General features: G+C 38.2%; 3 protein-coding genes across 3 annotated transcripts in view; 2 read left to right on the top strand and 1 right to left on the bottom strand.

The window, feature by feature from the left end:
• LOC134825099 (semaphorin-5B-like) overlaps positions 1-2,733 on the top strand; it is a 2,787-nt gene extending 54 nt beyond the window's left edge. The window contains exons 1-5 of the mRNA XM_063837237.1: positions 1-163; positions 297-497; positions 995-1,165; positions 1,712-1,882; positions 2,382-2,733. The exon at positions 1-163 is cut by the window's left edge and continues 54 nt beyond it. Of these exons, the coding sequence (XP_063693307.1) occupies positions 67-163; positions 297-497; positions 995-1,165; positions 1,712-1,882; positions 2,382-2,548 (807 nt within the window). The 5' untranslated portion in view covers positions 1-66 and the 3' untranslated portion in view covers positions 2,549-2,733. The remainder of the gene's footprint in view (positions 164-296; positions 498-994; positions 1,166-1,711; positions 1,883-2,381) is intronic.
• Positions 1-20,451, bottom strand: part of LOC134825100 (SPRY domain-containing protein 7-like) — a 26,421-nt gene extending 5,970 nt beyond the window's left edge. The window contains exons 1-2 of the mRNA XM_063837238.1: positions 20,264-20,451; positions 19,427-19,543 (exon numbers count right to left, since the gene is read on the bottom strand). Of these exons, the coding sequence (XP_063693308.1) occupies positions 19,427-19,543; positions 20,264-20,390 (244 nt within the window). The 5' untranslated portion in view covers positions 20,391-20,451. The remainder of the gene's footprint in view (positions 1-19,426; positions 19,544-20,263) is intronic.
• Positions 10,777-12,376, top strand: LOC134825098 (matrilysin-like). Its single transcript, XM_063837235.1, has 2 exons — positions 10,777-10,902; positions 11,069-12,376. The coding sequence occupies exons 1-2, from the start codon at positions 10,785-10,787 to the stop codon at positions 11,986-11,988; spliced, it is 1,038 nt and encodes a 345-aa protein (XP_063693305.1). The 5' UTR covers positions 10,777-10,784; the 3' UTR covers positions 11,989-12,376.
• Positions 20,452-27,680: the final 7,229 nt, after the last annotated feature.

Genomic DNA, 27,680 nt, shown 5'->3' on the forward strand with positions numbered 1-27,680 from the left:
GTGTATTGTAACGGCAAGCAGGTTCTAGATGTCACAGCAACCTCTGAAACGTGTGATCATCCTAGTATGCGCAATGGCGTCTGGAGAACTTACTGGGGACGACAAGTGACCAGAGTTATATTCTCATCTTACAGGGACACAGCATCAGACTCGTATTACATTGGTTGGTAATTAATAGAAATATAATTTATAATCGGAATTCCAAATTGTTTGGTGAATCGTGTATTTGTATATGACGGAAAAGGGAGTTGTATTTGTAATTTGAGTACTTTTCTGCTAAAAATAATAATTTTCAGGCTCTGAGATGCTTAACTGTACCGGGTTGGACGACAAATGGACCAACATGGAAACTAGCACAGACTTCCCGGTACTTTTAGGTAGCAAAATATCTCTCAGATGCATAGAGGGATATAGACTAAAAGGAGATAACATGGTCTCGTGTCAACGTGAAACCCAGTTCAACTATGATACGGAACCAAACTGTGAAGGTGTGCCTAGTAAGTAAAACAAAAACCTTGTCACAGGTTTTTGGAATATCATTATGAAGGTTATACAACTTTTCTGATTTAATCACAGCATTTCGTTTCGTAACTTGTAGGTTTATACTTTTATAACAAAGCATGGTAATCCAGAAAAGTCTCATTTTGGGCCTAACAAAAGTTTGCAACTTTAACTTTGCGGATTCCTGTACTCTGATTGGCTGAATTGTGTCACGTGCTAGCTGCTCGACCCATTACGACCCAAAATGAACTTAACACTATAACCTGTAGTTTAACGGGTAATTACGGCTCCTTTTAGTTTCCTAAAGTCGTGAAATCGGACCAAACACGATGTGAAAGTCGTAAGTTTGGATCAAAGAACCCTGCTCCGTGTCAGCATCCAAAATGGTATTATACATTTTAAAAAGGAACTGCCGTAAGATCTTAAACGGCCAGTTTTTTTAAGGAAAGTGCATACTATGTTCTAATGCTTCGACAAATCTCCCAAATTTCAGTTCACGGTGGGTACAGTGACTACACTGACTACGGAGATTGTTCGAAAGTATGCGGAGGAGGAACTAAAACCAGGACTAGGACCTGTACTAACCCTGTACCTCAACATGAAGGAGATGAGTGTGTTGGAGACGCCAGTGAAGATACAGACTGTAACGAACAACCTTGTCCAAGTAATACATTAGAAGATTATAAAACATTAATCAAGTGATCAAAGTGATTTTCCATATTGAGACTCAGACTGCCGACCGTGCATCTTAGCCTATGACGAAACCCAATTAGGGGTTATAGTATTATTACAAACCAAACACAAGGATCTTTCGTATGTGGATAATACGCCTTTTAGCCCCCCCCCCCCAGTCGCAGACAGGGTCGCTTAAAGTGATGTTAAATGACGCAATCATCAGCTACACTGTACTTCTAATTCTTGTCAAATTATCTTTTAAATTACGACCCAAACATAAACTAAACACTATAACCTGCAGTCTAACGGGTAATTAAGGCTCCTTTTAGTTTCCTAAAGTGGTAAAATCAGACCAAACACGAAGTGAAAGTCGTAAGTTTGGATCAAAGAACCCTGCTCCGCGCGAGCTGTTAAATCCATCCAGAATGGTATTATACATTTTAAAAAGGAACTGCCGTAAGATCTTAAACGGCCAGTTTTGTTTAGGTAAGTGCATACTATGTTCTAATGCTTCGACAAATCTCCCATATTTCAGTTCACGGTGGGTACAGTGACTACACTGACTACGGAGATTGTTCGAAAGTATGCGGAGGAGGAACTAAAACCAGAACTAGGACCTGTACTAACCCTATACCTCAACATGGGGGAGATGCGTGTGCCGGGGTGGCCAGTGAAGATACAGACTGTAACGAACAACCTTGTCCAAGTAATACATTAGAAGATTATAAAACATTAATCAAGTGATCAACGTGATTTTCCATATTGAGACTCAGACTGCCGACCGTGCCCAGTAAACCTTACTGGCTGGAGCCTTTCTCCGAAAGTAAAATAGATAGACACTTCCGGTTTTTTGCAAAATGTTCGCCTTGTAAAAAAAAGCGGGAAAATTTGAGACAACTTAGATTTTGAGTTATCTCAAAATCTCCAGAAAAGTCTAATTTTGGGCCGAACAAAAGTTTGCAACTTTATCTTTTGAAGAAAATCGAGCAGTATCATGAAGCTTAAGTATGTCACGTGTTTCAGACTCGTATTACATTAGTTGGTAATTAATAGAAATATAATTTATAATCGGAATTCCAAATTGTTTGGTGTACAACATGAATGACATTACAAAACATTCATCCTATTGCATGGGGAATAGGTAGTGTGTTCTTGGTTACTACCGTGATAATGACAATAGTTGCTGCACGGAAATTCCTCCTTAGGAAATGCCCCTGTGGGGATGTGGAAGAGGCTGAGTATATCCACGCTGAAACTTTTGAACTACAGTCTAGTTTACCTCCTTTGCCACCCCATGCCCCTCCCTTACCACCCACAGCAGCAACGACAAATGAGGAACAAAACGAATCCATCTACAATGACACGGAACTAAATTGAGCTCAGTTTATTTGCTCTAAAGTTTTATTAAATATCTTTTTCAATTAGTGCAATGATATTTTGCAGACATTTGTGATGTCATAATTTTTACTTTACTTTATTTTACTCCATAATGAACATTTAGTGAGGGCGGCACATTGTAAAGACGTATTTTTTTGACCACCAAATATATAAAGAAGGAAGAATGATAGAAAGCCTGGCTGATATTTGGGGGGGGGGGGGGGGCACAATTTTTCACACTATACTTTTGCCTTTTTTTTGTGTATGGTGTAGTAAAAGTGTAGTAAAAAAGGTACACTTTTTTTACACTTAGCCAAATCATCTTCTCGAAATCATCTTTTTTCCTATTATTTTCCAATCAGTCTTCGCATAGTACATTTCCAAAGGTAAAACATACCTTTGGTGGGGAAAAACTTTCACTTTTTTAAAGCTATTTTACATTCTCTCATGATCAGTGTGTAACTGTCCATAATGTAAAAGTTGTTATCTCACTCTTGTTTACGCTAATATAATGCATTAAATAGGGGTGCAATAACTGGGAGGGAGATAACTATTGTTACAGTGGCGTAACGAAAGGCCCTGCTGACCCCGCTGTGCAGGGGGGCGCCGTCTTAGGGGGGCGCCAAATCGTCGTTTGAATGTGGGACAATTTCGAAAACTTAACTAAAGTACTAGCAAAACTGCGCGTTTTGCTCTAGATACACACTTTTTTAGAGATTTTACCGGCGTATTCTTTAAAATCACCTAATTTGTTCAATTTTAGGGAGGGGCACCAAAAGGGGAGAGGGCGCCAACAGGGGGCGCTTTTTTCGGCAGGGGGCGCCAACAGGCAACGTTACGCCACTGTATTGTTATCTCCCTGGTACTACATTTAGGCTGTGATTAACAGGTAAATAGGAGGGATGTAACTATTGTTATCTCCCTGGTCCATCCTTAGTCGCTGAGATGTTGCTAATTATTTTAAATACAGAAAGTGGTATAACTTATGTTCTGATAAATATTTTTGCTTCAAAATTTTACAGAATGTCAATAACAAGTAGTCAACCATTTGTGGCAAGTTTTGTGTGAGTGTGAGCTTCACTGAGCTTATTTGACCAATTTAAAATAATTAGCAACATCTCAGCGACCTGTAACAATTTTAAGAGATAAGGATGTGTCCTCTAGAGAGTTTGACTCTGGAATGTTCTATGTAGTAATATTATCGGTCGTTAATTTCCGATGTAAATGCTGCATTCGCTAACATCATTTCGTAGATCATCAGAGAATGCATTTACATCACTGCTTATAATATGATAACATGAGTTATATCCCTCGGTCAAACCTCGGGATATAACTCGTTTTATCAACTCGTCAAACTCGTTGGATAAAACTATTTTCACAACTCAAAGTTGTGAAAATAATGTTATCACATTATAAGCAGTGATGTAACTGCCTACTACACATTTGTACACTGTACTTTTGCCTTTTTAGACTGATTTAACAATATTTACTTTCGTATTGATTATGGACGAAAAATTATCAGGATTATGAAAGTTTTACATTATTTTTGTTCCCTTTGAATTTGTTACAAATATTGTTTGTATTTTGAACACTTGATTCAACATGTGTGACAGTATAATTAAACGATTGTATTTTTAACCGATTCAGTAGTTTTAGTTGTATCCGAAATAACTTCCAAAATGCTACATAAGAGAACTGATACCTCCGAAAATAAGTATCATACGCTTCTCTTATTATATGGAACAATCGAGTCTGACTTTTTATTTGTACACGTCAGCAAGCGTGTTCCTAGAATCCAATCTAGGATTGTGAATGAAACAGGAAATTAATCCACATAGGTCTCTGGAATTTCAAACAATTGTTGTTGATTAAAGCGTTTCGGATAGATTTCTCCAATTTAGTTTCTTCGTAGTTCGATCCAATAATAAAATATAATTATTGTAACCGCTATTTCAAACCCGCTTATTTCTACAAATTGTCGTTGTAAACAGTCGTGCGCGCGATCAGTTTGAGAATTAATCGACTTTGGCGCGTTCCATAAATACGTAACTTCCTTGCTTCACCAGTTCTTGGCATAGGCTTTAGAAGAGCTGGTTTATATCTGGACCCTATTTCTCCACAACTGGTTGACGCCAAGGCCTCCGTTGAGTGCAGTCATCCCATCCATCCACTAAGCCAAATGCACAGTATATAATGAAGTAAAAGAGTTTAGCTACGATCATAATAGTGTAACATCAGGATAAACACATTTCTGAAGCTGTGAATTGAGAGTGCAGTGCGAGACTAGAGATTCAGAGAGTGGAGGCAGCCGGTAAGCGGATCTGAGATCTCACTGTGAAATAGTAGCCATCCAGCAATGTGAGTTGTGTGAGAGATGGTGAGACTCCTCATCGATGGTAGTTCTGAGAAAAGAGAGACGGATAGGTTTCGTAGGGATAGCAACTCAATAAGGGCATCGAGTACGTCAACCAACCATTATTAGCTTACAATATTTTGAAATTTGAGGCAGTTCAGAAAAGTGTTTTCATCGTGGGGTACCGAGAAACATTGCTTCCTGCAACTACAATCAAATGCAAAATGAAGTGGAATCCAGACTCAACACTGTTGGTATCAAAGAATGAGGGGGAACTATGTCAGGCCAACTATCCTAATCGATTAAATAACATGTGCAGTGCTTTATGGTAAGTTGTCTTGAAATTAGACTCAAAAATTGCTATTTTTAAATAACAATTTTGAAGGGCCAAGGTGCTTGTTTTCAAAACTAATGCAAATTTCTCGTGCGCATAGGAACCGAAACCAGATAGCTCACTTACTTTTCCATTAATCCAAGGGCGTCCTCTACAGTCTACACCCGACGAAACACATTACCTTATATGGAATAACGACCGCTGTACACTTCTACCTACCTTTCGCTATATTATTAGAAGTTTTTTAAGGGTTGACTTGCTCAAAATCATACAGCTCCTGCTCTATAATACTCGTGGCTAATAGATTCTGGATGGGAGGTGAAGCATATTTTTCCTGACACGTGATAACGATTAACCAACCAGCTTCCAACAATGGCCAATCAAATCCCAGAATCACTGTCACTTGTGAAAACAAATATGTTTCACCTCCCCCTAGTAACCACTACGAGCTATCGGGCCAGTCCCCAATCAGTTAGTATCTGATCTCTCACTCGATACTTTGGATAATTACTGAAGTTAAAGAAAAATAATAATGCGATCATAGTATTACTAAGTAATTATTAATATTCGCTTATCTTAGGTACAAAAGAAATTATCGGCTCTCGGAAATTATCGGAATGTCAGCGGAGTTAAACATTACCCCCATTAACAGGTAATGAAACTAGGTAGTTTCCTAAAGTATTTAGGAATTTATGGTGAATGTACACTCCCCTTAGAGGAATGTTTACGTTCCAGCTTCAGACTCGTTACCAGATAATCTCAGCAAAATTCGACTAGCAACCATGTACAACCTCAAACTTCTCGGCATTGTAATTGGTCAGCGAACCCCAATTATATAGCTCTGTACTGTGATTGGCGCACACCCAAAATATTCAAATACAGCTTTCTGATTGGTCGGTGACCGTCACGTGACTCCTTAATAGCAGAGAGTTAAACGTTCATTTCCTCTGACTGTGATCTCCCAACAACATGATATCACGTGATCCTGTCTTAAACACCGGTTTCAAACACGAAGCTTAAGTCACGTGGTTACGTAAGCTCTCTCTCTCTCCCATAACATATTTGCTATTTAATTAGTTAATTTGGCAGTGGACCTCAAGATTTCCTCTCGAGTATTACTATTAGATATGTGAGATAACTGCAACAGTGCAATGCGTGTTTTCGAATAAGCAGGATTATGCTTTTGCATCTCAAATGCGATAGTGAAGTCCCGGCCGTAGCCCTGGGTTACACTACTATATTTATATTTACAGTATATACTATATATTACATATTATAATATACATACTATATACAAGTGAGTGGAGATTAGATTACGATGAGTACAATATACTTACGCTTTATTATAATATTTACTTGAGCCGTATTAGGTATATATAGTGACTAACAGGTAACTGGTGTTTACTTGTGGATATTATTGGTGTGCAGTGCGTAATGTGCGTAGAGATCAGTGTTATCGTGTAACAGTGTCACACAGTGTAACACAGTGTCACACAGTGTTACACAGTGTCACAAAGTATTACACAGTGTCACACAGCGTCACACAGTGTCACAAAGTATTACACAGTGTCACACAGTGTAACACTGTGTGACGCTGTGTGACACTGTGTGACGCTGTGTTACACTGTGTGACGCTGTGTGACGCTGTGTTACACTGTGTGACGCTGTGTTACACTGTGTGAGACTGTGTGAGACTGTGTGACACTGTGTGAGACTGTGTGACACTGTGTAATACTTTGTGACACTGTGTGACGCTGTGTGACACTGTGTGACGCTGTGTTACACTGTGTGACGCTGTGTTACACAGTGTCACACAGTATCACACAGTATTACACAGCGTCACACAGTATTACACAGTGTCACACAGTGTCACACAATGTCACACAGTATTGCACAGTGTCACACAGCGTGACACTGTGTCACACAGTGTCACACAGTATCACACAGTGTCACACAGTGTCACAGGGTGTAACACTAACTAGATAGATTATACAGCAGCAGTAGCAGCAGCCAGATTATCGACACTAAACTACAGATTGGTCGCTGTAATCTGGTAATCCCCCCGGGTATTGCAAAACAACTCTCTGTAATTAGTACGGATACGTGTACATTGTACAGTGTATACAATATACATTGTACAGGGTATTATATACATAACACTATGCTATAATACATTATACAATACACAATACACATTTATACGCTATACCCACTATATTATTACACCATACATTATGAACAATACAGTGTACACTATTGACTATAAGACTATACAAGCAATTCTTACATTGTACCACAGAATGTATACGACATCTGTGTGGTGAACAAATAATGATATCGGTGAAATTTTGTAAACAATGATTTATCATTGTTATCTAAGCTGGTAAATACTTGACTACTAGTGGGGATTGGGGGAGTTAAGTGAATTATATGTTCTGAACTGATGAAATGATTGAGTAAGCAGTTAGCAGCGACCAATCAAATTAGTTAACTGCTGTTACTTCCCCACCAGGTATTTACTCTTCAACTTCGTTTTCCCAGTTCAGTGGAATTCCACAGGAAGCCTGATAAACGTCATCAAATCACCGATGAAATTGAAGTTGATCTTGGGGCGTGGATCCAGGAAGGTAAGGTTTCCGAAGAAAAAATGACCAGAAATCTGTAGGATTTCCGTTTCACTGTAGGGTTGCAAGAGACGCCAAATAAAATATATCAATTATCGAAGAAATTGATTTGGTCGGCGCGAATTGAGAGAAACAATTCTTGACAGGTTGATGATCATTCAAGAAGAATGCACTTCTTCAAAGAATTTTAAGCAGCGAAAATATTTCTAATATTACGCCGTAAATTCAAAAACAATAGAAATAAATACAGAATTTTCTCGAACCCTTTATGTTAGAAAATTCCTCCAGTAATGCGTCAGAGGAGTATGTCGTCACAGGAATGGGGATTCCGCGAAACACGGGCGAACAATAATAGCTTCCTTAGAATTAGAACAATTATCTGGGAATCCCATTATTCGCCCTTTAAAGAGTTTATACGAGGGGTTGGAAATAGTGCTACACACATCTTTCCATTTCTCATCACCCTCGACAATGCAGCTGTCTGTTCCTTTAAATTTAAATATTCGAAATATTTTCGCTGTTTTACGCTTTTGAAATTCTTTAAACTAATCATTCTGATCTTTATTGGTTGTTTTGGGCTGATCAAGATGACGATCACCTGAAATTCGTTTTGAAATTGTAAACTCATTTTCACCTCTAAACGAATTTGGAAGCGTTCACTTATTACGTAATCAATTTTTCACGTTTCGTGACCCCTTTCGTTATCAGTATTATTAGAAAATTCATCAGCGTAATCAAACTTATCATTTGGCAAAGCCCTTCCGCTCAGAGATTACGTAATATTATATAAAGGCTCCTTTTACGTGATTTTTACTTACAGTGGCTATTATCTAAAGACGTTTTAACAGCTTTTAACAGCAAAGCTTGCACGCTTGACGTCATACCCCAGTAAACACAAGCTCCCGACCATATCACGCTTACAAGTCAAGACCGGGGCAGGGAAGATGATCTGCTAACTCGTATTGTAGTGCTTGGTCCACAGTGGTTCACAACAACTATTATCTCATTTCGATCTAATTAAGTGTATCGATTAGATTACGTTGCCACCCCTCTGCTAGCATTATTAGTATCGGATCCTGTACAATTAAATCACTTTGAAATCTTCAGCTTCTAGGTTTCTAGTCAGGTCCAGCTGGTTCGTGTTTTTAATGTTCTAACAGAATATTTTGTATTCTGTTCTAGGTATTTATAGGTGTTTTATAGGTATTTGATAGGTATTTTATAGGTATTTAAAGCCGGATTCCGTCTATAAATTATAGAAGTTGTGGAGGACGAGGGGTTGGGTGAGGTTACCACGCATATCTCCCTCGCATATCACTCTCACATCACACTATACCTTTGTTGCACTTGTCAACACCTCAAGCCACTACTGGTCTCAAAATATTTCTATTAAAAGATTCATATTTGCATTTTTCGGCATAGTTTGTTTGTCACTGCTTTTGTTTGGTTGGGCCGTTAAATGGTTTTTAAAACAACTTTTCGTCAAATTGCTTGCGGCACGAAACTATTTTTCGTCTAGTTTAGAGATTTAGATAGCTTGTTACCTTGTTAAATACCATAGCACCGCAAGGGTTTTTTACTACTCTATTTCGCACTGTACTATTATAGCCGTTGAATGTAGCGCTAGATAATAGTTAACCACATACCAACTCCAATTTTGTAGCATATTTTACAGAACCTATAATTTTATGAGACCTCTCGTTATCTAATCTCATAATCTGTTCTTCTAAATCTTGTAAGGCCCAAGCGTGAGTTTTCAGCATTGAAGTGTTTAGTAGGGAGCATCACGGCTCTCGACAAAGTGAAAATCGAGGCAAATGACGAAATTAATCGACGTTTCGGGCTTCGGCACTCATTGGCGGTTTGGCATTTTACTAAGAGTACTGTTAAATTACAAGGGTCTCAGCTAAGACCTTAAGACCTAGGTAGGCAAGCCCAATTATAGGAACTGAAACAACCATGTAAGGGGGAGCCCTACTTGGTTAAATACTCTGTGGTTTGTAAGAATATGCTGCTCCAAAAATAATATATCCAAACAAGAGGTCAAAATATTACTTTCTAATAGAATTGGTAATCTTTCTTCGCTCTTATGAGTGGGTCGACCATTATATATTTTGATGATAGTTGGTGACGAAGTGAGAGTCTCCACTCAGTGTTTTAAAACAAATTAGTTGTCGACGTTTCGGTATATTTGAATTGTATAGATTTTCTGTAATAAATTTGTAGTTATTTCACGTTATTGCTTGTTGATTGCATAGATTTTTGTAAAAATTTTGTAATATTTCATGGTATTGATAGATTATTTTAACATAATTGTAAATTGCAGCTATGTAAGTTATTGTAACGTCCTGTCTTTGACAAAGGCGTGTTGCCGAAACGTCGACAACTAATTTGTTTTGAAACACTGAGTGGAGACTCTCACTTCGTCACCAACTATCATCAAAATATTCTAGAATATGTAGAATTATTCGGTAACCACAGCTACAGCAAAATGAAATTATTCAGTACAATAAACCTATTTGTTAGAATATTGCTAAATTTAGATTTTTGGCTTGAAATTTACAAATCTCTTTGGTAATACAAGTTTACTAGAGTGTCTTTAAACCGCTTTAATAGTGTTAAAAACACTAAAATCTTACAAAGAACTTTGTGAAGTATCTAGTTCTTTTTGCAGGGGTATATTTCTCGCCGTTCTCGTGGCGATATTATCTTTTTGTTATCTGGCGAGCGGCTTTGATATTGACACCGTTTTGTTTATCCTTGATTAGTTTATTATAAGACAGTCTTTGTCGCAAATTATTATCCTTGATTAATTTATTACAAGACAGTCTTTGTCGCAAATGAGCGGGATAGTAAATTAAAATACCGTGTTTCCTTTTCTTTCCATTTCGTGAACTAACTTTTGTCAATAATTGTTAGGATGAGGCAGACTTCGTTCCACCTTGCTACGTTGGTATGGTTGATTATTGATGCCGGATGCAGACATATACATACTCGAGAGTCACCTACGTTCACTGCTACAACTATGGATAGTAAAGGTAAACACTACTTTAAAGTTAAAATTTTAAAATTATCCATCATCAGTTTAGATGACGGCATTAATATAATCATGCCATACAAATTTAATGTTCCAAATTTTATGATCAGTCTTGAATATTGCTTAGCTGAAATCACAGACCCTTCATAATCTAAAATATATCACAGATGATGATCTATCAATAGCATTGGGAGAATTTGGCTTGGATCTTAAAAACACTGACCTAAACTCAGTTCTACAACACAAAAAACCTGACTACATCTCATTCAGAGGAAAAGACATTCAGGAGCATCATAGTCTACAACATAGCGTAGTCAAATACCTGTTACAGTATGGTTATCTAGAAACAGTGAAACAGAAAACAGAGAAAGAGTTGGGGGATACCGTGATTGAGGAGGGAGATTTAAGTGCCGCTTTGAAGCGGTATCAGACTCTGTTTAGTCTAGAAGTTACGGGAACGGTTACAGAGGAAACGTTGGTTAAAATGAGGGAAGCCCGGTGTGGAATTAAGGATGAGGAATTTATAGCTTCAACAAGCAGGGTTAAGAGATACACTGTGAAGAGGAAATTGTGGAAGAAGAAAAGGTTGTTCTATTGGTTTGATCCTAAGAAGTACTCGGGCAAAATGCCAAAAGCCACCCAGCGACAAGTGTTGGAGAAGTCTATGGAGCTTTGGGCAAAGGTTGCGGGTGTAACGTTTATTGAGTTGCCAGCAAATAGAGGAAGGAGGGCTGACATTAAAATCAGCTTTGAGAGAGGTTCCCATGGTGACAAATACCCATTTGACGGATCTGGAGGTATTGTGGCACACGCGTTTTTCCCCAGAAAAGGACTGCTTCATTTTGATGACAGTGAAGACTTCACGACGGAAACCACAAACGGGATCAACCTTCATTTCATAGCAACACACGAACTAGGCCACATTCTTGGTATAGACCACACATTCCACGAAGATGCCATAATGTTCCCGCTGTATTCTCGTGTGTACCCAGATAAGATAGAACTAGCTGACGATGATAAGAGCGCTGCGAGGGTTGCTATGGGAGGGGGAGTGGGAAGAGTGGTACCTCTCCGTAAGTGGAGCTGATAGAGTTACTTAGTGAACTGTTAAGGAGGACGAGCAGTCTTCCAGGTGTTTGTTAGATTTGTCTGAAAATTGGCATGGAAGATGGAAGAGACGCAAAAGTTTCTCCGATACGGATAGAAGAGATAAAATGACGGTCAGAACTGAAAGATATAGCAAGAAGCATAAAACTGAAGAGATGGACGTAAAGTTGAGGTGAACTTGAAGCTAACTGTTACAGTCTGAACTTCACAATATCGTAGGTGGAATAGTATGTTAGAGTGTTAGGTAGAATTTGTTAATTTGAAAGATTTTATAAATGCTTTAATAGATGATAGTCTATTCTAGACGAACACGACTTTCTATTTGAAATAATAATACTTGTATTTGTATTTGATTCGCATACAGTTATTTATCTGCTTTATTTCCAACAGAAAATGTCTTTGTTTAAGTCCGTGATCTAATTCTAATCTCAACGAACTAAAGATTCAAAAATCCAATGATGGATATCGCGGCGTCGTGGATCTATGAGAATTTTGTAAAATAGAAAATCTCCCGACACTAACCAGGTCGGGATCTGGGATCATCACCAGTTAGCTAGATGCGGCTAAGGTTCAAAACTTTTGAAATTCAATCACCTGATGATATCATATATCTAATGCTCAATCAGGAGGTGACCGGGACATGATTTTAGGCCTGACCGGGACCGGGACCGGGACCGGGATACAAAATGTGACTTGACCGGGACCGGGACCGGGACCGGGACTGAGATTATCAATTTACCGTGACCGGGACCGGGACCGGGACCAATAATTTCTGGGATTTCTATCTTACCGGGACCGGGACCGGGACCGGGACCGGGACCGGGACCAACAATCCAATTTTACCGGGATGACCGGGATGACCGGGATTTGACCGGGATGACCGGGATGACCGGGATGACCGGGACCAAAACTGGTATTCTCATATTGAAAGCTGCAACTTTCATTTACATTATAATTGAAAAAAAAACCGTCAATATGGGGCATGGGCCTAATGTACTACACCAATAATGTTCATGTACTGAATACTCAAGTTCACCCTCATTCCTCATTCCTCGATCAATGATCCCTCAAATTATTCAACAGTTTCATTCTCCAATTCCAATTGACAATTGGGCGTAGCCCGAGTTGAAAACTTGATGTTAGTTTGCACTTATGAGTTATGTAACGATATTAGTTACCTAAACTAGTAAACTTGTTTAGCAATTTTAAACATTGTTTTATTTGGCTCAGAGGTTGTTTAAAGATGAAATTCACAATGAATGAAAGTAAAAACTTAAAATCACAGTGAATGAAATTATGTAAAAGATCCCGGTCAAAATCCCGGCAAATTTGAGTGATTGACCGGGACCGGGACCGGGACTGGGACCAAGAATCCTGAATTAACCGGGACCGGGATCATAAATCAGCATTTGACCGGGACCGGGACCGCGACCGGGATAGCTGAAAATTGCCAATCCCGGTCCTGTGCTCAATCTCAGTGCGGTAGCAGCTGACTGGGAGGAATATAGGATACCGTTCAGAGATATATAGTTTTATTAATGAGTGAGTGTAATAATGAATTATTGCATCATCATCCATGAATATTATATTTAGACCGATATAGTGCTGCATAAAATTTGACCATACCCGTTTTTACATCACACTTATAATTAGAAAAAGTAATAAAATTAATTATAAAATAAAAAAATTGTTGTTAATAACGGATCAGTGCGTTTTATCGTGTTTAAGAAATGATATAATACAAAAGTTAGCACTTGAAACTGTGTGTGTTATATTGGCAATATTTAATCATGAACACAGTAAGAATTATGGGGATCGGTTTCTTTGGTGTTCAACTGGGGAAGCTAAAAAACTTAGGCTTTTAAAAATCGGCAAACAGTAAGTGCTTTATTTGATGATCTGTACCCAATGTGATATTTAACTTTAAGTAATTCTCACTCTTTCTACGTCTCATTCTCTAGCTTTCCCCAGCCCCCTACTATTAAAAAACCCTTGAAAATATTAAAATACTAAACTGGGCCCAGCCAGCCTGACATCACGTTCATACTAACTAAGCGAGCAGCACTAAGTTCATTTGCTTACTTAAATCACAGTTCCGAGGAACAACAATCTTACATCCCGTTTTTATAGGTTTAAAACTAAGTTTGACCATGATCCATCGATTAGGCTTAACTAGCCAGTCACAGTTAAGAGGGTAATCACGTGATAGATTCCCTCTAAGTCCAATGATTACAGATGCTGGACACCCCCTCCCTCCCCCCCCGCCCCTGTCACCGGATATTGTTTTTATAGTGTCCTGGTGTCAGAGTACGGTGATTGCGTTTAAAAATTTTGTTTTAGGGTCGGTTTTGCTTTGCTTGAAATTTGACAGAAATATCTTGATAGCTTGATAATTTTGGTGCAAGCTGATGCCTGCACTCTGCTGGAAATCATGGCAGAATTAGGAGAAGTAAGCGACGCCGCAATACAGACTACAGGAACTTTTGAGCTTTGGTAGAGAAGTTGGAAGACGTAATAAGGCTCATATTTGGGCTAATGATTATGCATAGCTAAGAAGCCGTAAGAAGGGAGCACAAAAAGGTCGTACTCCAGATTAGAAAAGCACGTACCAGCATTTGAAAAATAATTTAGTGGTGTACAGTGTACAGGCAATCTATGTGAATGAGCACCAATAGTCAGCATTGCTTCTTTTGTTATAAAGTTAATTACTATTGGATACGTGAGTACACTTAGAATTAAATAAATTGCTCACTTAATGCGGGTAGAAACTTGTGTACTTTTTTAATAGCATCAGTGGAATCTCAGCTGAAGAACATGTTACATAATATTAAGATGAGTGTACGCATGGTTGCGATTTACGCACGACAATAAGACGTATAGATGCTAAGTAAGTAATTAGTGATGCAATGGTGATCATCTAAGTTATCTTAGTTCCACTAAAACCTTGAGAAAGATATATTGTGCAATTCTCTATCTGCCTTTATCTGAATAAGAACTTGAAAGATTTGTCGAAAGAGAATTACTCGTGATATGTCCATTTATGGCGAGACATTTGCAGTTGAATTAGTAATTTCTCATAACTCAAAATGCATTACGTTATATATTATATTACGTTATATTACGCTATATTATAAATTTATATTACGTTATGTTACAGTCTGTAGATCTGGTTATTTATACTGGTGGGGAGGCATATTTATCCGAAACATTATTAACATTAACCAATCAGCTTCCAGCATTAACCAATGAAGACCGCAAATCAATGTCAAGTGCCAAAATAAACAGTCTAGCTATGTTTTTAAAACGCCTGGAAGCGATTTATCAACTAATTAGCACTACAATATTTCAATTAACAGCGCATCACAAACACTGATTCCCTAGGGACTATTAACTCAAACCTCAGCTCTGCCGGCTCTATCCGAATACAGTATTACAGTACACACCCTACATAATATATTATAATATATAATAATGCTATTTTCCAGATATTCAACTCACAAGAAAAGGCAAATTCCTTTTCTTTGTCAAATTCCTTTTCTTTGTCATGCCATCTTAAAAAGTTGAAACCTTGCCAGTTTTGAAAATAAATGAGTTTGCTTGAAAATGACAGTCTCCAAAGTAACCACCGTACCCGTCTAATCTCCGTAATTTGCTGGGATGTCACGTGACCTAAACTGTACTATCTTGCTGGTCTACTTGTCCGAGTGACTGAGAGCTAGGTATGTTATGTAGTATAGCTGGGTTCTGAGCGTTACAGTTTACATGCACCACACGGGTATCAATCAAATCAGCCAGAGAGAGAGAGAGAGAGAGAGAGAGAGAGAACGGTTATTAATATGTCACGTGGTCTCTGTTATGTCACGTGGTCTCTGTTATGTCACGTGGTCAGCCATGGTCAGGTCAGATATTAGAGTTTTAGGTCACGTGACGCACTTACAAAACAGTACACAGTACAGTTATAGTATTTCTAGTTCAATCACCTGATTGAAGTTCAGTGATATGATTCTAACACTGATCAAACACTCTCAAGCTAAGCGTAAGGGGCTGACTCTAATGACCGTGTAATCGGCTTCTAAACTGCTTTAATTAGAGATTTGAGAATTTGATAACTTGATATTGGTCAATCCAAGATGATCTGCCTGACAATTCAAACTTCAAGTTACAAAAAGGAAATGTGTTTACTGTTTAGATGAAATGATGTACTTTTTATCCGTTTATCCAATAAAATAGTAAACTCAGCGTACGTCTCATCTAACGTTTACACCAGCTCTCGATCTTCATTAGGTAGTCTTCCTACACTACTACTCCTACACTACTACTCCTACACTACTACTCCTACACTACTACACCTACACTACTACTCCTACACTACTACTCCTACACTACTACTCCTACACTACTACTCCTACACTACTACTCCTACACTACTACTCCTACACTACTACTCCTACACTACTACTCCTACACTACTACTCCTACACTACTACTCCTACACTACTACTCCTACACTACTACTCCTACACTACTACTCCTACACTACTACTCCTACACTACTACTAAAGGACCTGTCACTTATACCCCTGTAAACACACTTTACACCACACACAGTACATGTATTAATATACTACACATAACTCACTAACTTATTCATGAGTATTAGCTCCACAGCAGATGTGATTGTTTGACACGTGGTAGTGATTCTGGATTTTGATTGGTTATTGCTGGAAGCTGATTGGTTAATAGCTGTCATGTGTAATTATGCTCATGCAGTTCCAGAACAATAAGGCAGGTCTCAATAATTAGATTGTAACAGATCGCGTGCTGCAAGGTGCAAGTGTAACCATGGTAACAAGGTGCAAGTGTAATGACTAACCTGACACGTGACAGTGACAAACCAATCAGCTCTCAGCGTCGACCAATCATTACCCAGAACCACCGTCAAGCCTCAAGTATCACACAAATGTACATAATTCACTTCCCCACCAGCATCGAGATGTATAGTTTTGTCAGAAGAAGAAACCGTCTGACCACCGAATTCTTGCCGCAATCAAAATAATCACCAAAAAGAGAAGATGGAGCTTTACATCATTCTGGATCTGGGTGTCAAACCCAAGTTGTAGCCAAAACAATCTGTTTCATTTGTCGAATAAGTTATTTAAGGTGATCTTATTTTCAGGTGATCTAACACTCAGAATCTTGCAACACAGTTATAACACTCCCTCCTTCTCTCAGCTCCTCCTCCCTACATAACATCCGACACACAAGAGGGAACCCACACCAGCACTAATTTTACCCCTGCTGGCACCCTAATCACCTAATCACCCAATTAAAGGGCACTCCCTCACATTTAGGTGCATGTAGTTCAGGCCTACTTCAGGGATCACACCACCACCTGGTGATTAACAGCTGGTTATTTACATAGTGGCAGGTGGGAGGTGCCAATTGGGTGTCATTATCAAAGGTCTGCACCAACATCTGGGGGGCCCACATTTTGTAGTTTTTGTCATTATGTGTTGGAGTAGCAGGCTGGTAAGATCTGTAACCCCCCCTGGTCCCCTGCGCTGGTCCGTATCTCAAGTCTACTACGAGCTGTAACAGGAGACATTGTACCGCAAATCTCCTGTCATAATGATCTGTAGATGAAGTTTTGGGGCAGTAAAATGCAGTGTTACAGTGTCGTACTACAGTGTTACAGTGTTGTTCTACAGTGTTACAGTGTAGTACTACAGTGTTACAGTGTAGTACTACAGTGGGCCAACTCAGCAGTAACAGTGGGCTTACTTAACACTAACTCAAAGTAATTTAGAATTTGGACATCGATATTTAGGACAGATAGTCACGACAAAAAAAAAGCATGAATTATATTTATAAAGGCGTTTGTAAGTTGAGTTGCTTGAGGAGGGACCATAAAATGTATGCATTTTGGTTTCTTAAGAAGCATGGTAACGTATCTAGAAGATGTAAATACTCCTTTATAAATTGTACTCCTCTCTTATTGAGAGTAGCATCACGTATCTCACTTCTGTAGAATAAATAAGAGCTCTACGCCATCAAGGGTGATTCAACATAGAATTCTAAGGCTTCAATTACAGGTCAACATATTTTTATTAATAGAACGAAATTGCAAAATACGCTAGGGGCGACATCCTCATTTTTGCTAACTATGACGACTTTTGGGAATTTATGGAATAAATAGCAACAAATCTGACTTTCAGAAATTTATGGAATAAATAGCGAAATATTTTACGATCAAGTCACTCTGCCATTAGTTGCCCCAAAAAACATTATTTTTATATCTATTTACACTCTACAGAATTCTATAAACGTCCATCTCAATACTTTACAATACCCTGAGCAATTTTATGATTTGATCTAACTGATCTCGAAAATGCTCCAATTTCATCACGTGTCAAGTTAACAATTTACCAGATCATATATTTAGTCTGGACAAACTCACCCTGAAGATACCATCCAGATAGTATCAGAATATAATGATCAGTTAAAGAGGGTGTAGCCCATCTTCCCAGACACTAATCACTGATCACCCCACACACACACACACGCGCTCTCACAGTATAATTACATAATGACATAATTAAATAATTACATAATTACACTTGAAGGGTGCGGTTACACACACGTGTAGGTAATTACAAGATTGTGTGTACATCTGAACATAATGTGAGGGCAACAGTGTACCTCTGTAAATCATTAGCAATACACTGCACACAGTTGCACAATGCATACTGGCTATACTGGTAAAGTACTACGAGTACAAGTCACATGATAACAAGTCACGTGGTTACAAGTCACGTGGTAAAGAATACTGAGCACGTGGGCAGTTATGCTGTGTTACACGCTCTATGATGTGACAAGTCATGGTTGTAACTCTGTCACGTGGTGTGACACGTGTCTCGTTTTTATCACGTGATATATGATTAAGGGCACGTGTTGTAGCTGTAGCAAGCCGTGGTGGAAAGTGATCTTGTAGTAATTGCGGGAGAAGCTGCTCTATGGAGATCGATAATCAATAATCATGAATCAGGGCTATGACATTTATTCATAATGAGACGGTAATTATAAAATTGTCCAGTATATGAACGTGTGCTAATTAAATACGGTCAACAAGCCACACTGCTAGCTGCATCACTTAGAGACACGAAATGAACACGCACAAATCTGGAGGCAGGTATTATTAAAAGAAGCACAAAAAGCGCCGACCTAAAACCGGGAGTTTGGTAGAAAAGGAAGCACAATAAAAGCAGACGCAGTAAAACCTGGACTTTTATCTCCGTCATTTATCTGATGATAAGAGATATTGGCTGAAACTGCAATATCTTTTAGGGAAGATTAGACTTGGGCGTTGTTTTTTAACGTTTATCTAATAATATAATTTATAGTGAAAGAAGAGCACTGACCTGAAGCTTGGACTTTAATCTCGAAGTAAGTCTTATCCTGGTTGAGAGGTGTGTCTGCCAGCGCACCTCCTGCCCCACAAATTCTTCTACCTGACTTTACTATCACTGTCTCTGAGCCTGAAAAAGGGTACTTGTAACAGCTAGGTTAGTAGAGTAAACAGTAATAGCCCGATTTACTGCGGAGTTTGAAGGAAGGGAAATAGCCGCTCAAAATTTGCGGTATATAGGAGTGCAGAAAATTGAAGGTTTACTTTTGTTTGATCAAATAACACAGTGCTGCATTTGCTACCTTGCATTTGGCAGTCACCTTTGAGATCAATAGTCTTTGTATCATAACATTAAAATCCTTGGTTAGATTTTAATTTGACCGCAGACCAGGGCTAGAACGAATAATCTCATAAGATATTTTAGACACAGTATAATATCAGCATGCAGGCTTTATTGACTCAATAAAACCTACTGTGCCAAGAGGTAAATGAAATCATGCATATATCTAAGTATATAGGTGCTAAGTATGTAAATATGTGGCAGTTGCTATGAACCTAAAACTGGGATATTTTTAGCCTTAAAAGGTAGGATTAATGAGTATCTTGTGATCTTAGCAACATAACGTTAATCCATTTAGTCTCGCTCTGTAGTTTGTTTTACTGCTAGTGAAAGAGCACCGCAGTTACTGGTCTTTGGTATTTTTGAGAGAAAATGTTGGTATTCTTCACTAAGAAAAGCACTGAGTACGTATCGATTCTTGAATAGTTATAATTAACTAAATCAGTAGATAATCCTAATTTGATCACATCTGGCATTGCTAAATCAATTAAAGTCGTACATTTTACTCACCAATTTTATTACTGTCCAAACACACAGGAGATATAGTGTTAGCATTGTTGAGGCCCTTAGTTGAAGGTCTTTGGCACAGAAAACATTCCCCAACCCACCCGAACCAGCCGGCAACGTAACTTAGCATGTGGCAACAAAACAGTGAATTCTTCTACATACCTCTCGTTCTCATGGCTTGGGTAGGGCTTAGGAAAGTTTTATTTTAGTTGATCATGGTTTAACAACTGGTAATGAATTCTATAATTAGATTAATTAAAAAATACGTCAACAACAAAAACATAACGAAACGAAACTCAGTATTTACTACCCTGCTGCTATGCAACAAAGAAAGATAAATTTAAGCCATTCAAGCGAGACATAGTATGGAGATAACAAAATTATGCAAGTATTAAATGCATTATGTATCTAAGGCAAGGAGTTGTAATGCTATGCAATTCATCTGCAACCATAATAATGACAATTACAAAGATTGTTTTGATCAAACAGAGCCAGTGACTACTGAGCGCAAGCTTATTTAGCTTAATGTAAATGAATAAATAGAGTAAAGTCCCATTGAGCACAATAATTATAGTATCTTTAAAGTCAAATGATATACAGCACTAGACCGATACATGTTTATGAACGGAAAATCGATATTATTATTAATTAAAATTGAAATTTAAAAACACCACTATTAAGCGTACACTTTTACTCAGCAGTGTCACTACAACTAGTTTACAAAAATACTTTTAAAACTATATATCAAAAGCAAAATAAAGTTCAATGTATAAATTCGTTCATAAAACTTCCAAAAAGCTAATATAATTTAGATAAGTCAAAGAGAGGGTTAAAATTGTTAATAAAACATTTTTGCTACCTCAGTGTCAGATAAAGTAAACAAATAAGTCTTCAGTGCGGACTTAAACGCCTCAACAGAATAACATTGTTTAACTGAGTCTGGTAGTGCATTAAAAACTCGTGGACCAACCACACTAAAACTACGATCACCAAAACCCTTGGTTGAACGATAAGGGACTATGAGCCTAACAGTGTGTCCATGGTGAGCATACTTAAACATATCTTGAAGGTACAGTGGCGCTATTCCATTAATAGCCTTAAAAGATAGGAGACATATTTTAAAAATCACTCTTTTAGGTATATTAAATATCATTATAAAAGAAAAGGAAAACCAAATTTACAGATATATAATATAAGGAACATACATATTTACAGAAATTTGTCTGCTCCCAGAAGCCACTGGCTCTGTTTGATCAAAATAATCCTTGCACAGCAGGGTCAGTGGGCCCACTGGATAGGTGAGAAGTCATTAGACAGATGTGTAACTTTGCATAGATCCAACGGATCCCCTTAACTAGCCATATGCCCATCTTATCTACTGTGTTCAACAGGTTAAGCACATCGATAACACTAAAGTGCAGAAAATGAATAGCTGAAATTTACAGAAGAAAGTTTTTCCTACCAAACTATTTTTTGATGTTCTAACAGATTTCCAGTACACCAAAATGATACAGCTTATCGGCTAGAATAAAAGAAAAAAAAAGATATGGAAAAGATTTGGAAGACACTTTTCATGAGCGTCTTTTACCTCAGCTGCTGCAAAAGGACTGAATCAACTTAACCACTGTTGTGTTAACTGAGTCAGGTTTTTGATATTATTCATCACAAAGAATCCAAAAATACAGTAAAATGCTTTGAATGTGAACTTAATTGGAAATACACATAGTTTGAAGAACACTCGAGGCCGGCCGGTGTGACTTACTGTAGCGTAGCTGTTCTGATATCGAACAAATGCACCCTTTACAATATTAGATAAGTAGGATTTCAAATTTATACAACATCTGGGAAATATACAATACAATACAACTATTAAATACCTATGAAGAAAAGCTTAAGTTGCCCTCTTTTATTTATTATCATTATTATAAAACAGGATCTTACCGACAAAAATGATTCATAAAAATACCTTAATGCGGTCAACTGTACCCTTGCAACAGATTTTCCCATTATCTGTTGCAAAGCATTTTTTTTCCATCAAAAATTATAGCAAATGATGAAAGTTCAAGTTATTATTATTACTTAAAGGGTTTTTATAAAATTTACTAAGATTTTTATTATTATAACAATCATTTTTTTGTCGATACACTAGGGACCTCAAATACAGGTTTTTAAACGTACGCGTAGAATTATTTAAACTTGAATAAAGTATGAATGTAATATGTATAATTATATTACTTTTCTTTTTGATTGACGAAGTCAATCCTTTGCATTTTGGCGCAGTACAATGGTGCATCGCACCGAATTAACTAAAACATTGGAGGACTTTGCCGCTTCGACGCACCGCGCAAACTATCATTTTTACTTCTCATCATTATATGACGAGATCGTTGCATGCTTTGTTAATTTGCAAAGAAACAATCTGGAAGGGTTTACATCGTCAATCTAACTAAAACTCTTCATGGTCGCGGCCCAGCTCAGTAGTGCATTCAGCTTTGCCAATCGCGTTTCAATTTTTTCTGATCAGCAAAATCTCAAAAATAATTTGAAAAAAGAAATCAACAAAGCCATGTGGTATATACCAAAATTTAATTTATCATATTTACTCGGCGGCGCTCAGCCTAGTGTTATTCCGCCAAATCTCTATTTGGGCCATAAGTGAATTACGACTCCATTGCCCTGAAAAAAAGTGCGAATGCTTATTGGATGTTTGACCATTGTTAATGGTCTGGCCCGGCCGCGCGCGCTACTTCGTAGCACTTGCCATCGGGCCATAATAGCCTGGGGTCCCCAGGTAAATATCATATATTATTATAAAACTAGATTTGTGAATAAAATAGCTTTAATTAGATTCGCCTAACCATGTGCTTTTGCGCTACTGTGGGTGCGCTTGTTTCACAAGGGAGGCGGGTGCGCGCGCCGCCACTGTAAGCGCAAGGGCTCTGGATAGCTAGCAATCAATTAGCCGCATAGCACAATATAGTACTAAATTTAAATAATTTATTAGAATATTCCCTGGAAAGAATAAAAAGTTTTCAAAAATTAAAACGTTCAAAAGATAAAAAAGTTTTCAAAATTTGAATTTTTGCACGCGCTTTATTTTATTTTGTAATAAAAACTTATAAAATATAATTATGATAAAAATCAATTTAAAATGAAACTAAAACTTTAGGTGCGCCGCCTATATTTTCGCAAATTTACACCGTAGCAGGAAAATCGAGCGCTGAAGCAAATACTGTCATCAGTCAAGGATACAAGGATACAAGGATACAAGGATACAAGGATACAAGGATACAAGGATACAAGGATACAACATTGATAATTATTTTATTGAATTCACAATAGTTATAATTCTGAAATAGTTTAAGGTTACAGGAAAGAAAAATTTTTTTTAGGAAAGAAAAATTTTTATTTACCACAAATAATCAATACATAATGTTATATTCATAAATAAATTCAAATTTCAATTTCAAACACATATACAGTACGCCGCGCACACAGCCACAATTTAAAATTGTTCAGAAATTCGTAGGTCAGCTGTAGGCGCCGCGCACAGGATCTATTTAATTGTTAACTTACAATTACATGTCACATTTCTTAATTACTAGAGCCAAAATTTCAGAAGCAAAATAATTTAAAAGATATTTCTGTCGTTCACGCAGTACAGGCCGTGAGCACTGCGATCTAATTAATATAATAATGGAGAGATTCCAAAAAACCGCGCGCTCGTTATTTATTGTGATTAAATTGAGTGCGCGCCACTGTGAACAGCAGTACCGCTCAAGCATGAATTAGTACTGAGCGGTACGCAGTTCTGCGTGAGGCGTAGACATTTGTAGCACACGTTTCATTCAACTAATCCATTAATCCATGTGACATGTACAATGTAATTATATTAAAGCAAAAAGAATATTAATTTTAGTAATAATTGACGTGAACATATGTGTTTAAATAACATCTATAATCTAGCGAGTTACTAATACCGTTCGCGTTTGTTTGTATTCTTGATTATATATCTTTACACTAGCCTATATTATGATGGAGATATACATTATATAATTGCTCCAATATTCAACACTGCTAAACAACAAATACCTACTCGCCCATCGATGAAGCAGTCGCCAAAACAAAGCTCAAAGTTAATATATCTTCGTACTTCGTTTTGGAAACTGTAGAATTCCAATAAATAATTAGTGTTTCAATCGTGTATTCGATGGGCAAGCACTCGCCACTTGAGGCCGAGACAAACGGCACCAGCTCCGCCCCGCAACCGTGAAGTAAGGCGGGGCGGTGGTGTGCGCCGTTTGTACGGCCCACAGCACGAGACATTTTGAGCTCCAAGACTTAAGACTATAAAAGTCCCGAATTAAACGTAGCGACTTACCATCGTCAGCCGTCAAAAATTTAGAATTTGTATGTTATAAACTCTACACCTGCTATCAGTCTAACATGTAATTTAGTTTGTTATTGGCTAAATTTTCAACTCGATTAAGCGATGCAGACGGATGAACTAGGCTTCTCCTCCGTCAAAAACACAATGAGAGGGGATTGTGGAAGGACACGAACACTATTCGTTAACTCGTACCCCGGGTACCCCCTAGAACTGTGTCCCATCAGAGAGAGCCCATCACCCGTCAGATCGAAAACAGTGTTTTAGTTTTGATATATGCTGTACCAATTACAATAAATGGTAAGTCAAGGCTGACGTTGGTAGCAAAGTATAAAGTGACACGTCACAACAAAATAACCACTACACACTACACACACTATACGCTATAACTATTGTACACAGTACACAGTATAACTAAAATATAAAATATAAACAAGTTACAAGAGACAAAAGAGTTTACAGAAGAGTTTTACATCGGCTCAGCACCGCCAGGACATTGGCTATACACGTGGGTCAATTAGTTTGATTTGGTATGGCTCGACCGGGAAAGTGGTCGAAATTAGTGCTCTTAATGAGTCATCACTGTCGTCTGAATATTAGAGCGGGAACTTCCCAAGTTTCGGCCAACAACGCGCACAGCATGGGCGCGCAATGCTATGCGCGGTCTCGTATTACTAGACTGTGTCATTCGGCGGTTGCGCTCAGCGTTACTGGGAATGAGTTGTATGTTGTTTACCTAAATTCAAGCATGGTATTCATAGATAAGCTTGTCAGTCAGTAAGTGCTTAAGTGGGAATAACAGGCAAATGAATATCACTTCATAATCAGAATTCAGTGAAATTTCTGTCACACCACTCAGTTCCATACCGGTTTTGAGCTCTTAGAAGTGACTGTTTAAGTAAATTCTTGACAGATCCGCATGTGGAGGTGAAATTTAACGGGCCAACTTTACGGAATTCGTTCCACAGCCATGCAGATTTATAAATAAATTGATTAGTTGGAGAGGGTGTAATGAACAGATTATCTTTCCTATTTGATATGTTGAATAAGTAGTATAACAAAATTGGTACTCGTGACTTAATGATCTTAAAAAGTTCCATTACACAATTCTAGTTATTTACAGATGTGTAGGGATAAAATAGAAATGTTTAATATAATACTATTTTTGAGGTCCTATAGCATTATGCATTGGCCAGTATTTGAGTGGAAATCTGGGCTCTTATAATAGGCTGTAAAATTTTCGTTCACAGAGAGAATTGAATGGATTGCTCTTGCTGTGGCAGTAAATTTTGTAGGGTCTAGTGTTTTATCGGATAGCAAACCGGCTAGGTCAGTAATATTTTTGGGATGGAAGTTAAATTTTTCTCTAACTGAGGAGTAGAGTAAACAGTCAGTTAGAACATGAATTTCGTCCTCAATAGGCTTAAGCCCCTTGCTGAAAAAGCAAAAAGTGCACCATCGATGTTCTCTTGGTACTAGGGGGGTTTCGTAACGGCCCCTCTCAATGTAAAGATTGTGGCAGCTAATACGAAACCTTGTTAAGCTTTTCCGAGCATCAGGGATCTTAACCACTCCTAAGTATGTTTCTGGTTTAAAATCATGTTTAATTTGATTGTAGAATTCTAATTTAGGTGAGGATGCCTTGGCAGATTTCCAGGTATCCACAAATTCTTCCCTCATGTTGTGACTGATTTGGGTAGAGAGCTTGGATTTTGAAGAGGATGAGTGGGGGAAGTTATATTTGGTGAGAAGATTAGAGATGTTGGTGTACCAAGGAAGGCCCAGCATAATCTGCTCGTGAAATGCAGCGGAGAGAAGTTCATTTTCAGTGCTTTCAAGGCGAGTATAGAAATCTATTGCAAGTTTGCAGGCTTCAAAGAAGAGGGGGTGGCGCCCACTTTCGCCCCAGCAGCCTATATTTGATGCTTTTGAATGGACAGACAAGGACCACTTGATAAACTTAAGGTGGAATCTTTCATAGTGGTCTTGTGAGATGTACCTGAGAGTATGCTGGGGGTTGGCTTTGCTATCTGTTTTGGAGAGGTATCTCATGGTTTTTGAGTGAGGACATAAGATTTGGCAGCCATAGAGCAGTATCGGTTTTATTAGAGAGTCAAATAGAATGTTTAGAGAACGGTGAACGGTCTTACAAAAGTCCTTGGAATAAGGTTGACTTAACTTATTCTGTAAAACCCTCTGGTGTCGAGACTACTCCATCAGATCCCAAATTCGGATCCACTACTGTTAAGGAGACCCGCATCCAGTAGGGACTGTTGGCGGTAAGCTACAGCTCCTGCTGGTAATCGACTCGGAAAACAGTACAGTGGTCCCCGTTTTTGGGTTGGAAATGAACACCAGATCTAAAACAGTTCCCCAGTTAGAATCCACACTTACTGCTCCTATACCCCCTCCTAGAAGCCGTAAATCTCAAAATCCCACCTCCCTTAGTGAAAAGCATGCTCTCCCTATCCACATTCACAAAAGAGCACAAGAAATCCAAGCTCCTAACACAGCCATAGATGAGTTCATAACATCGGAAAGACTGAAATCTAACAGACAACAGATCCTAATATCAGACCACAGCACCCAAGAAGATATCTGTCCAACATGCCACCTAGGTGTTCTTGCTGAACAAGATGGGCTCCTTTGTGAACAGTGCAATGTCTGGCACCATCCCATTTGTGAGGAAATCAACACCAAAGAATACAAACACCTCCAAGATGAAAAGTTTGACATTGCATTTGTATGTGGTAACTGTGAAAAACAACACCTTACTACATCCACCTTACCCCTCCCGGATGCAGTCATCGCATCGATCAACAGTGCAAAATGGGGAGTCCTAAAAGGTTTACAGATAAGGCCAGCTGTAGACTCTATCTACAAGAGGGTAGTCCTTTGGAAGAAGAACATGTTTAAGGTACCGAAAGGCAAGATAGGAGAGAGTTTTATTGAGGAAGTTGCCAATACCATCAATCTCTTTAACAGTGGCTCTAACCTTGAGAGTGTTGCAATTACTATGACGCTTATAATTTT

This window comes from Bolinopsis microptera, chromosome 13 (assembly GCF_026151205.1).
Source record: "Bolinopsis microptera isolate Bmic1 chromosome 13, MBARI_Bmic_1.0, whole genome shotgun sequence".
Classification (NCBI taxonomy): Eukaryota; Metazoa; Ctenophora; class Tentaculata; order Lobata; family Bolinopsidae; genus Bolinopsis; species Bolinopsis microptera.